The sequence below is a fragment of the Puma concolor genome, chromosome D1 (assembly GCF_028749965.1).
Source record: "Puma concolor isolate L17-30 chromosome D1, mPumCon1.1.hap2, whole genome shotgun sequence".
NCBI lineage: Eukaryota > Metazoa > Chordata > Mammalia > Carnivora > Felidae > Puma > Puma concolor.
This window is the reverse complement of record NC_141676.1, coordinates 57,092,963-57,110,232: the sequence shown is the minus strand read 5'-3', so window position 1 is coordinate 57,110,232 and position 17,270 is coordinate 57,092,963. Positions and strand designations below refer to the sequence as shown.

Sequence of the window (17,270 nt, the reverse complement as noted above, 5' to 3'; positions counted from 1 at the left end):
TGAAGAACTCACATAGTTCAAGGGCACCTGGGTGACTCAGTCAGTTAGTTAAGCGTTCGACTCTTGGTTTCGGCTCAGGTTGTGATCTCACAGTTCGTGAGTTCAAGCCCCACATTGGGCTCTGTGCTAACAGTGTGGGATTCTCTCTCTGCCCCTCCCCTGCTCGCTCGCTCTCTCTCTCTCAAAATAAATAAACTTAAAAAAAAAACTCACATAGTTCAAAACATAGGTAATAGATAAAGATGTAGAATGAAAATACTTCCTCCCACCAGGGTTGGGTTCCCAGGGAAACTGATGGAGCCTGAGCTTCAGGCTCCTTCTGAGGCCCAGGAGGGGCCCAGGCAGTGTGTGCATGTGATCATGTGGTTTGGGAAATTTTTACAAAAGTAAGATATTCCAATTAAATTTTTTAAAAAACTGAGATATGATTTACGTACAACATTGTTTAGTTTTCAGATGTACAACATAATGATTTGATATTTGTGTATATTGTAAAATGATAAGTAAGATATTCTGATACTCTTTTTTTTAAGTTTATTTATTTTGAGAGAGAGAAAGAGAGCACATGATCAGGGGAGCAGCAGAGGGAAAGGGAGTGAGAGAATCCCAAGCAGCTTCTTTGCTATCAGCATAGAGCCTGACAACGCAGGGCTTGATCTTACAAATTGTGCGATCGTGACCCGAGCCTAAACCAAGAGTCGGAGCCTTAACTGACTGAGCCACCTGGGTGCCCCTGATATTCTTTTTCTTTTAAAAATAAATTTTTTTGGGGCGCCTGGGTGGCGCAGTCGGTTAAGCGTCCGACTTCAGCCAGGTCAAGATCTCGCGGTCCGTGAGTTCGAGCCCCGCGTCAGGCTCTGGGCTGAGGGCTCAGAGCCTGGAGCCTGTTTCCGATTCTGTGTCTCCCTCTCTCTCTGCCCCTCCCCCGTTCATGCTCTGTCTCTCTCTGTCCCAAAAATAAATAAATGTTGAAAAAAAAATAAATAAAAAATAAATTTTTTTAATGTTTATTTATTTTTGCGAGGTGGGGGCGGGGCAGAGAGAGGGAGACACAGAATCTGAAGCAGGCTCCAGGCTCCAGGCTCCGAGATGTCAGCACAGAACCCGATGTGAGGCTCGAACTCATGAACTGTGAGATTATGACCTGAGCTGAAGTCGAAGACTTAACTGACTAAGCCACCCAGGCTCCCACCTGATACTCTTTCTTATTTTTTAAATTAATTAATTAGTTAATTTTTAAATTTACATTCAGGTTAGTTGCATATATTGCCAACAATGATTTCAGGAGTAGATTCCTTAATGCCACCTACCCATTTAGCCCATCCCCCCCACCCACAACACCTCCAGCAACCCTCTGTTTGTTCTCCATATTTAAGAGTCTCTTATGTTTTGTCCCCCTCCCTGTTTTTTATTAGTTTTGCTCCCCTTCTCTTATGTTCATCTGTTTTGTATCTTAAATTCCTCATATGAATGAAGTCAGATGATATTTGTCTTTCTCTAATTTCACTTAGCATAATACCCTCTAGTTCCATCCACGTAGTTGCAAATGGCAAGATTTCATACGTTTGATAGCCAAGTAATACTCCATTATATATATATATACCACATCTTTATCCATTCATCCATCGATGGACATTTGGGCTCTTTCCATACTTTGGCTATTGTTGATAGTGCTGCTATAAACATTGGGGTGCATGTGCCCCTTTGAAACAGCACACCTGTATCCCTTGGATAAATACCTAGTAGTGCAATTGCTGGGTCATAGGGTAGTTCTATTTTCAGTTTTCTGAGGAATCTCCATCCTGTTTTCCAGAGTGGCTGCACCAGTTTGCATTCCCACCAACAGTGCAAAAGAGATCCTTTGTCTCTGCATCCTCAACAACATCTGTTGTTGCCTGAGTTGCTCATGTTAGCCATTCTGACAGGTGTGAGGTGGTATCTTATTGTGATTTTGATTTGTATTTCCCTGATAATGAGTGATGTTGAGCATTTTTTATGTGTCGGTTGGCCATCTGGATGTCTTCTTTGGAGAAGAGTCTATTTATGCCTTTTGCCTATTTCTTCACTGGATTGTTTTTGGGGTGTTGAGTTTGATAAGTTCTTTATAGATTTTGGATACTAACCCTTTATCTGATGTTACTTGCAAATATCTTCTCCCATTCCGTTGGTTGCCTTTTAGTTTTGCTGATTGTTTCCCTCAGATATTTTCTTTTTTTTTTTTAAACATTTCTTTTTTTTTTTTTTTAATTTTTTTAACGTTTATTATTTTTGAGACAGAGAGAGACAGAGCATGAACGGGGGAGGGTCAGAGAGAGGGAGACACAGAATCTGAAACAGGCTCCAGGCTCTGAGCTGTCAGCACAGAGCCCGACGCGGGGCTCGAACTCACGGACCGTGAGATCATGACCTGAGCCGAAGTTGGCCGCTTAACCGACTGAGCCACCCAGGCGCCCCTCAGATATTTTCTTAAAGATGGAATTGAACATGTGACAGCATCCGACCCCTTGAAGTCTGGCTCTGTGTCTGCTCCCTTCCATCCCCTTAGCCCTCAGTTTTCCTCCTTAGAGGCAACGTCACCTTGTCTCTGATGTATCTTTTCAGAAATAGTTTATGCATTTACCAACACCATGTATTAATCTATCCTCTCTGGTTTGTTTTTTTCTACATAAAGGCGGAATGTTCTATATACTGTTCTGCACCTTTTTTTTTTTTAACGTTTATTTATTTTTGAGAGAGAGACCAGAGTGTGAGTGGGGGAGGAGCAGAGAGAGAGGGAGACACAGAATCTGAAGCAGGCTCCAGGCTCTGAGCTGTCAGTACAGAGCCCGATGCAGGGCTCAAACTCATGAACCGCAAGATCATGACCTGAACTGAAGTCGGACACTTACCGACTGAGCCACCCAGATGCTCCCTCCTTTTAAAAAAAAATTTTTTTTAATGTTTATTTATTTTTGAGAGGGTTCTGCACCTTTCTTTAGTCACTTAACAACAATACCTGGGAGGTCATCCCATATCAACATGTATGTACTGAGTTTCCTCATTTTGTTAATTGAGGTTGCTCAGTGTTCTGCTATATGACCATCCTATAATTTAGTTAGCCATTCCCTGATTAATGGGTATTTTGGTTATTTCCAACCTTTTGTTATTATACACGTCACTGTTGCCAGTCACCTAGGAAGACTACAGGATAAGTGTCTGGGGTGGCTGGAACAAAGAACAGAAGGACTTGGGGTTTTCATAGCTATTGTGGCATTAATTGCCCTTCTCAGAGGCACTCCCACCAGCCAGGCAGAATGCCTCACCCTGTCACCACGTCGTGTGGGGAGGTTAAGTTCCTTTTCATATGTTTAGGAACCACTTATACTTTCCTTTCGGTGAATTTCTCTCTTCCTATTTTTTGCCCTTTTTTCTGTTAGGTCATTGGCCAGCTTTTAAAAAATGTTTATCTACTTATTTTTGAGAGAGAGGAGAGGCAGAGAGAGAGAGAATCCCAGTCAGGCTCCATACTGTCAGCACAGAGCCCGACTTGAGGCTAGAACTCATGAACCATGAGACCATGACCTAAGCTGAAAATCAAGTTGGACCTGTTTCTTATTTCTAGGTGCTTTTCAGTTTTTAGGAAAATTAGTCCTGTGTTTGGGATATGAGAGGCAGATGTACCCTGAGTTGTCATTTATCTTTTGGCTTTGTTTCTAGTGCATTAAAAAAAAAAAACTTTTTTAAATGTTTATTTAGTTTTGAGAGAGAGAGAGAGTGAGCAAGAGAGAGAGAGATCAAGCACGAGCAGCGGAGAGGCAGAGAAAGAGGGAGACAGAGAATCGAAGTGGGCTCCATACTCTGAGCTGTCAGCACAGAGCCCAATGCAGGGCTTGAACTTCTGAACCCCAAGATCATGATCTGAGCTGAAGTCAGACACTTAACTGATTGAGCCACCCCAGTGGCCCTGTTTCTGGTGCGTTTTAATTTGTGGGAATGTTTGATTTTTATATACTTCAGTATTTTACTCTTTTATCTTTCCGGGTTTGTATCCTTTCTAAAAGGCTTTTGCGTCTCTGAGATGATATTTTAAATCCTTTCATAGTTTTATTTTTTATAACGAAATATTTGATCTAAATTTATCCTGTTGTAAGGTGTGAGATAGGGGTCTTTGTTTCTAGATTGTTCCACAACTGTCCCAACAACTTAATAATCCATCTTTTCAGTACTAATTTGAGATGTTACTTTTATTGTATACTAAGTTATTATATGCATTTGGGTCTATTTTTAAGCTTTCTCTTCTCTCTCTCTCTCTCTCTCTCTCTCTCTTTATTTATTTATTTATTTATTTATTTATTTATTTATTTAGAGAAAGAGCTTGTGCAGGAGAAGGGCAGAGAGAGAGAGGGAGAGAGAGAATCCCAAGCAGGCTCTGCACTGTCAGCACAGAGCCAGACATGGGGCTCAATCCCATGAACCATGAGATCATGACCTGAACCAAAATCAAGAGTCAGACGCTTAACCAACTGAGCCACCCAAGCACCTCGGAACTTTTTGTTCTGTTTAACCATCTGTATGTTCACATGCTGGTAACATGTACTGTTTTAATTACTATGTCTTTATATGTTTTAATATGTGGTGAAGCTGGTTCTCACTCTCTACCCTTTTTTACCCTCCACCCCCTGCCTCCGGAAATTTCCTGGCTCTTCCTGCTTGTTTGCTTTTCCACATGAATTTTCAAATCCACTTGTCTGGCTCCCCTTCCCTCCCCCCCCCCCCCCACTACATAGGTTGTGTGTATATTTAATAGGATTGTGCATATTTATAAATTAACTGAGAGAGAATTAATACCTTTATGATGCCTTCTGCTTGGCAGCATACTGTGTCTTTCCATTTGTCCAGGTCTCTTCTTTTTGACTCTTTCTACAGATCCCACACATTTCTTATTATGTTTCTTCCTGTGACTTAAGTTCTGTGATGCTATCGTAAATGAGGCTTTTCATCCTGGTTTCTAGCTGGTTATGGCCTATAAATATTAATTCTGTTATATTAGTTTTGAATCCAGCTCACTTACTAATTCTTTTATTGCTTGTAATAGTTTCTTAGTTAACCTTCATGGGTTTTCCAACTAAAAATTTATATAATTGGTAATCAATAGATAGTCTCTTCCTGCCCAATTTTTATACTTCTTGTTTATTTTTGTTGCCTAGAACTTTCAAAACAATGTGAATAATAACAATGATGATGATGATGATGATGAATAATCATTGAGCACCTGGGTGGCTCAGTCAGTTGAGCATCTGACTCTTGATTTTGGCTCAGATCATGATCCCAGGGTCATGATCTCATGGGTCAGGGAGCCCCACATCGAGCTCCACATTGAGCGTGGAGCCTGCCTGAGATTCTCTTTCTCCCTCTACCCCTCTCCCTGGCTCATGTGCTGTCTTTCTCTAAAATAAAATAAAAAAAAAAAATTAAAAAATAGGGGTGCCTGGGTGGCTTAGTGGTTAAGCGTCTGACTTCAGCTTAGGTCATGATCTCGCAGTTTGTGAGTTCAAGCCCCTCATTGGGCTCTGTGCTGACAGCTCAGAGCCTGGAGCCTGCTTTGGATTCTGTGTCTCCCTCTCCCTCTCTGTCCCTCCCCCCGCTCAAAAGTAAATAAACATTAAAAAATTTTTTTAAATAAAAAAATAAATCCTTCTCCTCCTCCTCATCATCATGAAATGGATATCCTTGTTTCATTCCTGACTTTAATGGAAATTTTGCCATTGTTTTCCCATTAAGCAAGGGGCTGATTTTTTAGTTTAAGGGAGTTATCAGTCTGTTTCTGTTTTAGTAAGTACACTGGATGTTGGCTTTTATCATATGCTTCTTTAGTATCTGTGGAGATGATCTGATGACTTTTCTCTTTCGATTTGTCAGTCTTCTCTCTGTATCATCTATCTCTTGACTCTTGCCAGGCCAGGAGCTCTTGAGTGCAGGGATGGGACCCGAGTCCCTATTGCCTTGTGTGAGGCTATCTCAAATGAACAAATGAATGGATGGTTCTTTCCTATACATTAACCCCCTTGGTAGTGGGAAGGGTAACACGTTCACAGGGCCAGGACCCCAGCTATGTGGTGCTGGTGTGACTTACCCCCTGGAGCGTTCTGCTTCTTCCAGGGACATGTAGGTGGGGTGAAGTTCAGTCCCTAGACTGGGCCTGCAGGGGGACCAGCGGTGGTATCACTCAATCCCACCCATACTTGCTAAGCCCCTGGGCCTGGCCTTCAGCTGGGGACTGGTACCTCAGAAGGAACTGGGCCCTTGCCTGGGTCCTGCAGAGGGCAGTGGCGGGTGTGTGTGCTAGACACAGCCATTGGCTAGCCTTGCGGCAGTGGCCCAGGCTGTGGATGGGGCTCAGGGGTGCTACCAACTCTGGTTCCTGGAGGGCTTCCTGGAAGAGATGTGAGCTGGCCACTAGGAGGCCACGGGGGTGCGGGTGGCAGGTTTCAGACAGAGAGAAAAGCCTATGTGTTCAGGGACCTGGCAGTATCTGGCCTTGCCTGGCACATGGGGCACAAGGGAGACAGCTCAAGGACAGTGCCCGACCCCATGGCGTGGGAGAGCCACAGAGGGTTGCTAATCGGGGAGCTGTGGCCGGGAAGCCTTGTCTCTTACTTGTGCCCATCTGTCTCTTCCAGGTCTGGACAGGGCCCTGCTGGCTGGCCTCTGCTGGCAGGAACCATGGCAGAGGCCGGGGATGCAGCACTGTCCGTGGCTGAGTGGTTGCGGGCACTCCACCTGGAGCAGTACACTGGGCTCTTTGAGCAGCATGGACTGGTGTGGGCCACCGAGTGCCAAGGCCTCAGTGACGCCCGCCTGGTGGACATGGGCATGCTGCTCCCTGGTCACCGCCGCCGCATCCTGGCTGGCCTGCTCCGTGCCCACACGCCCCCAAGCCCTGCACCCCGCCCTACCCCCCGGCCCGTGCCCATGAAGCGTCATGTCTTCCGCTCACCGCCTGTGCCTGCCGTTCCACCGGAGCCACTGCCCACGGCCGGAGAGGATGAGGGGCTACCCACCGCCCCACCCATCCCACCCCGGAGGAGTTGCCTTCCGCCTGCCTGCTTCTCCGCCCCATCCGCAGCAGCCCCAGACCCTGTGCTGCCCCCGCTGCCTGCCAAGCGGCATCTGGCAGAGTTCAACGTTCCACCTGTGCCCCCCCGCACTGGGACCCCCCGCCAGCTGGTGAGGTGAGTAGATGCCATCCCCGGTGGGAGGAACATGGGTGGAGGATCCCGGAAAGCGGAGAGGGAGTTTGTGGCCTTTGGCAGTAGGGTAAGAAAGGCACCTCGGTGGAGGGAACAGCATGTATAAAGCTCAGAGGGGGGAAGCACTATCCTGGGGCACTCTGAGCAGACTGGGACTAAACTGTTGGGTGAGTGTGGGTGAGGCTGTGGATGGCATTGGTGGGAGATTCTGTGAAGGCCGGTGGGAAGCCAGAAAGGTTTCAAGCGGAGTGATCGGATGAAAGCTGGATCGGATGGATGACTGGTGGAGGAGGAGGCTGGGTGACCATTGAGAGGGCTCAGGCCCCCAGGAGAGGCCCCCACTTGGGCTGTGCTAACAGGGTGGAGAGAGAAGTAGGCAGATGGAATGAGAAATTGGCCCTGGAATGGACGGGGCTTGGGAACGGCCTAGACATTAGCAGAGAGGGCATGGGGAGCCACATGGCATGCAGGTTTCCATCTTGGGTGGATAGTGGTGCCATCCCTGATCTGGGGATCCAGGGACAAAGTGTACCCAGGGAAGAAGTCTCGGGTTCAGTTTGGGGCTTGGGGAGTATGAGGCCCTGGGAGGTGGGAGTACCTTCCGAGTCAGGAGGTAGCATGTGGAGGACACAGTCTAGGATGATGAGCTGCTGTTGGGGGAGCAGAACTGGCCAGGGCCTGGTGCTGTGCTCCTGTCTCCCGCTCCACACTGCTCCTGCCACATGCCCCCACATCCTGGGGATACTTCTCAGGCCACAACCTGTTGGCCCTCCCTCCTCAGAATTTTTCCCCGTCTCCTGGCTCCTGGTACTTCTCGTTTCCTTGAGTTGCCTCCCACTTCTATGGATGTTCCATTTTAACCTCCTTCACAGATGCCCTCCCTGCCATTTGCTGGGGTACCCAGCTGGGAGGGAGCATCCCTAGCTAGTGCTGGATATATCTTTGGCGGGTGTAATGGAGATTACTGCAGTACTTGGGCCAAGTCAGCCTAATCTGGGAACACTTCTTGGAGGAGAAAGGGATGTGCAGAGAGAGGTCTCTTGGTCCCTATGTTGGGCACTGTGCTAGCTGCCTCATTTCCATGATCTTGTTGCTCAAACCTTCTGGGGGATTTTTGTCTTGTTTTCAAGCAGAGAAACTGAGGCTCAGAGAAGGGAGAGGAGCACTAGCTGGATCCATGCCAAGTGCATGCTCAGGGAGCCCCTGTGGGGAGTCTGGAAAGTTTTCACCACACAGAGAGGGAAATTAAGTAAGGGGGCCTTGAAGGCGTAGCCATGGCCGTCATGTTTTGAGGTTTGATTGGTGGAAGCACAAAAAGGGTTTGTACCTTTCCTGAATTCACACAACTGGGGACCTTACTCGGGTCCCCTAGGAGCCTGGCTCACTGTTTAGATTGGGGTTTCCTGGCACTATTGTGCCCTCTGGTGGCCATTCTCATGCATGCATGAGCCGTTTTTATTTCTTTTAATTCCATTAACAGGATGGGGAGTGGTGGGGGGGAGAGAGAATATGTGTGTGTGTCTGTCTATTTCTGTTTGTCCATCTGTCTCTGGGGGTGGGAGAAGGTGAACAAGGACAGAAGACAGAGCCCTGTCCATTGGGAATTCTCAAGGTCTGAGGAGGCAAACCCCTCATTGAGGGAGTGGAGGCCTGGATTCCTGTTTTGGAGTCAGAATACCTAGGGGCAGGCCTAGCTAGCTGTGTGACTGATTAGCAGCTGCCCCTCTGGGCCTGTTTCTCCATCAGGTGCCCTCCTTGGCCTCCATAGCCCTCCTGGTACTAACATCTGCATTCAGGAGACTTGGCAGGATAGAGCAAGCGTCCTGTCTATGCCCCAGGGTACCAGCCTCCACCCTCAGAGCCTTAGTCTGAACTTAGTCACTTAGCCAACCTATGGGGGAGGCCAGGCTGCCATGCTCAGGAATCTGGCCCCTTGTTTTTGTTTTTGTTTTTTTCTTTTAATGTTTATTTGGTTTTTTTTAGAGAGAGACAGAGTGTGAGCAGGGGAGGGGCAGAGAGAGAGGGAGACACAGGATCTGAAGCAGGCTCCAGGCTCTGAGCCATCAGTACAGGGGGCTCTTTCTTAAAGTAGAGTGTGATGGGAGGTGAGCTGCCAAGCCTGGCTTCCTTGTCCTGGGGTCTTTGACATTTGGAACAGTCAGTCAACATCTGCAGGTCCTAGCACTCTGACTTCCAGGGTGTACAAAATCTTTAAAGCCAAGTGGTAGAAAAACTCACTGCAGATGGAACTTCATGTATGTGTAACAGGTGAAGGCTGGGCAGGGAGGAGACCAGGATGCAGCCTGATTGGCTATCCCTCACAGCCCCTCCCTATGGACCCTGGGCTCCACGGTGCACACTGGAAGGCTCTTCAACCTGGCCTGTTCCTGCCCCCTTTGCTGGAGTCCCTTCTTCCTGATATGGCCTTTGGGTCCTTACTTACACCCTTTAGTAACGGGGTTCTCACTCTCTGAATCTTAAGACCTTTTACACCGATTCACGTGGTGACTGAGCGAGCATTTCTGCCTGGCTCCAGGCCATCACCCACCTCCCCGGTGGAATTTGGGAACTATCTGCTGTGTGTGCATGTGTGTCCTCTTGAGATAGTGACTCCACGCGAGGGCATGCCTAGCCGGTTGGTATGCGTGCACCGATAGGTGTGCATGTTTGTGCAAGCTGTCAAGGTAGTCACGTGTCTGTGTATTTATGTGTCTGCACACGTTTTAAGGGAGGCCACTTGTGATGCTAAGATGTACATGCGAGTGGGCATTTATATGATTTCCGTGGTTTCTTGCGGTGGGTGTGTGTGAGTTCATCCGGGCCCGTGTGCACACGTACCTGTGCCCGTGTGTGCTGGCACAGTGGGGACGCCAACAGCATGAGTCCATTTGTGAGTGCACGTGCTGTGTGTTCTTTGCGTAGCGCCAGGGGTGAGCCAATGTGTGTACACATGCTGCAAAGCCCACCAGGGTCAGCTCTGTTAGGGCCAAGATTCTTGTTGATTTTGTTTAGTGCTGAATCCCTAACACCTGGGACAGTGCCAAGTGCCTAATAGACACTCCAAAAGTATTTGTTGTGTGCGTGAATCGATGACGACTGTATGCGTTTCTGCACTGCCCAGTGCTGAGCACGTGTGCTACCCATGCTGACCCAGCACCCAAAGAGTGCCCTCAGCACACACCGGACAGTAGACCATAGGGTTAAAGGGCCCTGCGCTCACACCCCAAATCCCTTCCTACTATGCAACCTGTGTCATGCCCGGACATCTTAGAAAGGCAGAGGCCTTCGAGGAGGCAGGCAGAAAATGAGCCGACCCAACTGGGTCAGGATTCTCAGAACCAGGCTCACCGTTCTGCCTGGCCTGGGAGGACCCCACCTCACCCCTCACAGGGTCCGCACCCCCACCATTGTTTAAGCTTGTAATAGGGAACTTGCCGATGAGTCCGGAGATGATGAGAAACGCCCAGAGTCACATGGCCCAGCAGAGTGGAAGCCAATGGTCAGACCCTGCCTCCTGGGCCGGGGCCCAGTCTACTCAGCTTCAAGTATCATAAATGTGGACCCTCTGAGCCTGCTTCCGAGTGGCAGAGGGGTCATTTCTGGGCCAGGTGTTCCAGGGTCATTCCACAGAGCCCCTCTCAGATTGCTCTGGGCCTCAGTTTCCTCCTCCAATACCTAGATGTCTGGAGATACCTTCAAAGAGGAAGTATTTGTCCAGAGGGGGCAGCTGCCAGCTGGAATCACACTGCAAGGCCTCCCACCTGTGCCCTTAACTGCCCTGCAGCCCATCCAATCCCTGGTCTTCCTGAAGGCTGATCACTTGTTGCTGGGGCAGAACTTGCTCCCTTCAAAGAGCCTCTTTCCCAGCCTCTCTGGGCCTCCTTGTGGGAGTGGGGAAGGAGCAGCCAAGTCCAGAGCTTCCTGAGTGTCTACTCTGTAAGGCCCTGCTTGCCAGCACTGGGGTGGTTTGTCCCATTCCAACTTGGGATGGGGGGGCAGGCTGGAGGCGGGGAGGAAGTGTCTGCCCCAGGGGATTCTGGGTGACTTTTCTCTTTCTCAGTGTTTTCAGGAAGTGTGTATTGGCCGGGGCTGCAGGGGGTGGGGGAGGAGGAGAGCAGGAAGCCACGGGAGACTAGAGCTAGATGTACACACACACACACACACACACACACACACTCACTCCCAGACAGATCCAGTTTTACTCAGAAACACTCTCAGATAAGTAAGTGATCACAGCCACTCAGAGCCGTACCTGGACCCAGACACGGCCTCAGACACACCCAGGGAACAGGGGCCTGGCTGTCTGCTAGACCAGCCCTGGTCAGACGAGCTGCCTGGTCAGGCACACAGCACTCTCTCGAGCCGGAGCTGTGGGAGTCCTCTGGCCCAGGACCCAGTGGACATCTGAGGGTGAGAAAGGGGAAGCTTTGGGCTGGGCTGTTGGCGGGAGTGGTGGGGAGAGGCTCCTTCAGAGGGTCTGGGAAGGCAGGAATCCCTGTCTGTCTGTCTGTCACCTCTGGACAGAGTTTTCTGTGGTACTCCTGCCCCCCTCCCTTTTTTGCTGTCAGAATTTTCTCTCTTCTTTCACTTTCTCCACATCTTCTGTTTTTCTCTTGCCCTCTCTTTTTTTCCCCTTCTCTTTTCCTTCTCTCTGCCCTGGGCTTTTCAGGCCTCTCGTCTTCCCATAAGCCTGTCTCCTGGGCCCACTGGGAGCCCATGGTACCTGAGAGACTGCCCGTCTGTGGGTGTCTACCCTTCAGGGACCTGGTGCTGGTCTCCTCAGTTCTGGCTTCTTTCAGTGTCAAGTTCAAGGGTATTGTGGCTCTGGGAAGCTCCTACCTGAACCCCTTTGCCCTCCCACTGAGTTCAGGATAATAGGGAGACCAACTGAAGGCTAGCACTTAGTTGGTGTGGTTCCTACCCCTCTTCCCCAGGGCAAGCAGTGTGGTGGGTGCCTATGTTGTTGGGGGCTGGGCTGACCTCTCCCCCCAGTTGCTGTGGACCCCTAATGAACTCAACAACCCTGTGCTTAGATCAGTGGGGACATAGAGATGCCTCTAACCAGGTCCTGTCTGTGCACCCAGCCTGCCCTATGCCCTTGGCTCATCTTTCCACAGTATTCAGCAGACCCCTACCTACACCTTCTCCTCCTGCTAAGGACAGCCCTGGGCGGGACAATCAGGATGGGGGGATGAGCTCAACACAGTCATGAGCTCCCTCAGGGATAAACCTCCTCACCCTGCTGCCCTTAGTAAACAGTACAGGGCCAGACCTGGGAAGCATGATTAGCTGCCACAGGAGGACCGGGCCTCTGTCTCCTCCTGCCCACTACAGCACGGCTTGCCTGCGGGAAAGCTCAGTGTAGGCCTGGTGGTAGGCATTCCATGAAGGACCCAACAGGCTGTGTGAGCTTAGAGGAGGGAGCAGTTGAGTAGACCTCCTGGAGGCATGTCCTGGGTACAGTGGAGCTGATGATCTGGATCATTGTGGGGATTAAATGCAAAAGCCTCCCAGAAGAGTGCTTAGTACATACTGGGTACTTAGTAAGTGGTAGCTGTTGTTCCAGGAAAAAGTGCTAAGAGCTGAATGAAGCCTTGGTTGCGAGGGTGGATGCCAGGTTAATTGGGTGCTGCTCTATGGAGGGGTAGGGGAGCTTCTGACCTTCTCTAGTGATCAGGAAGTGAGTGGGGTGGTGGTCATTCAGTCATCAATACATACCCTCTGAAAACCCCCTGTGTTGAGTGGTGTCATGATGTGGAGGGAGATTGGCCTGCCTGAGAGGGCTCACAGCATGTGCAGAGGCTGAGAGGCATTGTGCAGACACTAACCAAGTGAAAGCCCAGCAAGGGCTCTCCATGCTGTGATCTGGGCAGAAGTAAGAGAACAGAAGCAGGGGAATGCTGGAGGGGTTGACCTTTGGGTCTCATAATGGAGAAGGAAGGACAGGGGCAGCCACCGAGGAAGCAAGAAGCACAGGACTGAGGCCTGAGCCCTCATAGCCAGGGCACAAATGAGGAAGTGGGCAGCTGGGAAGTTTTGTCCCCATGGGGAGGGGAGTCAGGGTAAGAGATGGATGTGTTCAGGTCATTGGGCCTCATCCCACGTCTCAGTCCTGCTGGCGAGAGTCCAGGGATTGAGATTGGGCTAGGTCCCTCCAAGGCCTGTGCGACACTTTAGGGGGAAGGTCTTGAATCCAAGACAGGGTGTAGGCCTGGGTCCTTGGTCCTCTGAGGTCAGTTCAGTGAAATGAATATTGATAGACACAGCTATACTGAGTGGAAGTATGGAGGGTGGAGGAGCCCCAAAGAGGCCCAGCCCAGCCTGGAGCATGAGAGGAGGCACAAAGTGGAGGGGGAGGATGTACAATTTGGACAGGGAAGGGTGTTCCAGGTGGAAGGAACAACATATGCAAAGGCCTGGAAGTATGCATTTATGGATATGCTCAGGTAAGCATGGCTGAAATGTGAGCAGGGGATGAGTTCAAGGCCAGCCTGAGATATGTAGTGTGCCTCACTCTGTTGGTCCATCTGCCCTTATGGTGAAGCCTGGTTCCTTTGGCCAGAGATTGATGTAGACAGAAAGATATGAAGGGAGAGCCAGGGGCCACCCTAGGGGAGGAGGCCATGAAGCAGGTTCCTGGCCCAGCCTGTGCTGTCTGAGCCTCTTTCATCACAGCCAGGGTGAAAAAGTTGTGCTGATGACCCGTGGTCATGACTCTTCTTACTGAATTGTCAGTAAGCCTGGAAGCAGATCAGAGAGGAAACTGAGGATCAGAGCTATAGTGAGTTGCTTTGTGAAGTCAGAAACTGATGTGTAGTCAAGCTGGGATTTGAGTGTGTTCAGCCTGGCTCCAAAGCTCTGCCTCCTTTTTTTTTCTTTTTAATGTTTTCATTTTTGAGAGGGGGAGGGGCAGAGAGAGAGGGAGATAGAATCTGAAGGAGGCTCTAGGCTCTGAACTGACAGCACAGAGCCCGACGTGGGGCTCGAACTCATGGACCATGAGATCATGACCCGAGCTGAAGTCAGATACTCAACCGACTGAGCCACCCAGGCGCCCTCCAAAGCTCTGCGTCTTAGCTAGACATACCACACATCTCATTTTGCCTGGGACAGGCCCTGTTTATACCTGTTGTTCTGACATAGTTACCTCTTTTAACTATCAGTGCCTCTTTTAACTGTCAGAAGTGTTCTGGTTTATACGATTAATTATGTGGTTACCCTACTCTTACCCATTCTGACATGGGACCCTCACATGTCCCCTAACCCCCAGGTTTAAGGTCAGCTGTGTGTATTTGCCCCAATCCAATAAAACAAACCTCAGGCTGTGATCCCATCCTGGGGTGGATCAGCCTCTGCCCCGTCCAGGAGTTGCCTGGTCTTGCTATGGGCATAGTGAGTAGAGCAGATGTGTCCATATGTCACTTGGATAGAGGAAAAAGGGACTGAAGGAGCAGGGAAGCCAGGGCTGGGGGGCAGGTGGAGGCCCCCTAGAGGACAGGCCCATTGAGCTGTACTCTTAGGTACACACAGGCTTTCCATGGGCTGAGATGATAGAGGGTAGTGTGGAGAAAGCAAGCAGTGTAAGCAAAGGTTTGTGGGGGGGGGCACTGAGCATGTGCTCATGTTTGGGGCTCAGGGTTGGGGCCAGTCTTCTGATCTGTTGGATCAGAGGTCAATAGGAAACATCCCAGCTGGACCTCAGCTGTAGATTGGAGCTGAGGCCGCTCTTAGGGTTATAGGCACTGACGTCCAGGACTCCAACTGGGGTGGGGGCACTTTGTGGGCACTATCCTTTCCTCTGGGGTTTTCCCACATGCTGTGCCTTCCGGATACCACTTCTCCATTCCTGGCCTGGCCCTGACTCAGCATGGCCCCGTCCCCTGTGGTAGGCAGGCAGAGGTCAGCCAGGAAGGTTCCTGGAAGAGGATGATAGAATGAGGCCTGGAGGTCCATGGAAGGGGGGGTGGGGTCCCCTTGCTCCCACTTGCTTGGCACATAGCCATTTTCCTACAAAGACTGTGCTAGGAGAAGAGCCCTTTGCACTGTTCCCCTCTCCCTTCTTGCCATGGTCACAATGACTGTCAGAGTTGTGATCACATTTCCTCTTGGATGGCAGCTCCAGAGCTGCCTAGATGCTGAGTTGGGGTGGCCAGTGTAAGGAGGCGAGCCTCAGAGAAGCTCTCAGATCCTGGCTGTGACCTCATTCGACACCGTGGTTGAGTTTGCAGGCTGTGGTGCCAGACTGCCTGGGTGCAAATCCCAGCTGTGGGATCCAGGACAAGTTAACTTTGTGTCTCTGTGCCTCAGTTTCCTCATCTGTAAATTTGGGATAACAGTAAGCCATACTTTATAGAGCCCTTGTGATGAGTAAATGAAGACAACAGAGAATAATGCACGCACAGGAAACTAATAAGAATTAATGAACCCAGGTCTTCATTTATTTATTAATCCCTGCTGAATGCTGGGCACGCCATAGTGAAGAAGGTAGGTGTGGCACCTGCCTCAGGGAACTCACATGCTTCAGATGGGCGGGTCCCTCGCAGATGATCAGGACGGTGATGGGGGGGCACCTGGGGTCCAGGGATGGGAGGGCCATTGCTTCTTCAGCTCTGAGGATGCTCTGTTGCCACCTTCCCCTCAGTGCTGGCTCTCAGTCCTGGGGAGGGTGTCAGTCCAGGGAACCACTCAGCCCTTCTTGGCATTGGAGGGGCAGAGCCTGACCCCACTTCCCCGGGGCCAGCCTGACTGGCACTGACCTGACAGCTTGGGGTTTTACTTTCAGCTCATCGCAGGCCAGGCCCCCAAGCGCCCCTTCTTCCTGGAGTCTGGCAGGCTGGGTGCGATAGATTGCTTTGCCTGTCAGGAAGCCTCCGAGGACATTGCACCTGACCAGCTGGGGGTCATGTCCTTGGACCTGTGGGTACTTACTCAGTCTCTAGGTCTTCATTCACCCTTTCATTTGCTTTTCTCACAACTGTAATGGCAACCTATCCACTTACCTATCTGTCACCACCCACCTGTCCATTCAGCCATTTACTTGTCTTGTCATCCATCCACCTGCTCATGTGTCCACTCACCCACCCACCCAACCAACATGCTCTTGTTGTTGACTCAGCCAGTTCCTGCACTGGGCTGTGGAGATAAAGAATCAAGTCTGATGCTGCCCCTGGCCTGAAGACACTCAGGGTCAAGTAGGGGAGACAATCTAGTGCAGTGTTCACCAGGGGGTCTTCTTAGGCCTTCTTAGGCCCCCCTAAACATTCAGGCTCTCATGAGCACCACTTGGCATCAGATTTCCTGAGAAGCATTTAAGATGAAACAGCTGGCCACCAGGGTAGTGGTGGGCCTTCCTCTGCTGTGGGGTCCTTGTGGCAGTCAGTTCACACAGCTGTCCAGGAGCCATTTTCTGTGGCCCCCCAGGAGAGGTGGGGGACTGAGACGACAGGTAGGTGTGAGAGCCATCCTGGCTTAGAAACCTCTTGATTCAATAGTCCAGTATTCCATCTAACGACCCCAGAGGTGTGGTTTCGGGTTCCTACATGGGTTGTGCCAGTGACAAGCCACCACATTCAGGGAAGCCCAAAGCTCCAGCTCCTCCACTGGAGGAGTTGAGAGCCACTTACAATTTCTCCCCGTCTAGGTGCAGTGCCTCGCTCAGGCCACTTTTGTCCAAGGCAACGTTGCCAAGGAACGTGGCTGACATACCACCTTCAGCAGGTTTCTAGGGGAGCAGTGTGAGAAAGCGAGCCAAAGGTCAGATTCTCTCAAAGAAAGGGAAGGAGTTCACTCCTTCTTTACCTACATGTGGGGAGGAGACCATTAGACTACAGGGTAATATGGAAACAGCCATGTATCTTAGGAGGCCCATAGACTGCGGAGTCAGGGTTCGGGTCCTGGCATAGTATAAATGCCTGGCACAAAGGAGGAAGATACTTTAAAAAATGTTATTTGGAATCATTTGTCTGAAGCTTGTCACAGAGGGGGAGATGGGCAGGGTCTGGGGGAGTGTGGAAGAGGGGTCAGGAAAGGCATTCAGAGAAG

General features: G+C 50.2%; 1 protein-coding gene across 9 annotated transcripts in view; it reads left to right on the top strand.

The window, feature by feature from the left end:
* The window catches only part of ARAP1 (ArfGAP with RhoGAP domain, ankyrin repeat and PH domain 1), a 67,563-nt gene that overhangs the window by 18,686 nt on the left and 31,607 nt on the right, over window positions 1–17,270 (top strand). For 7 of the 9 annotated variants that reach the window (XM_086678232.1, XM_086678234.1, XM_086678229.1 and 4 more), the window contains one exon: window positions 6,660–7,211. In XM_086678232.1, the coding sequence (XP_086534358.1) occupies window positions 6,703–7,211 (509 nt within the window). In that variant the 5' untranslated portion in view covers window positions 6,660–6,702. Of the gene's footprint in view, window positions 1–6,659; window positions 7,212–11,290; window positions 11,640–16,492; window positions 16,675–17,270 lie in introns of those variants that run through there. The other 2 variants (XM_086678236.1, XM_086678237.1) reach the window with 2 other exon arrangements.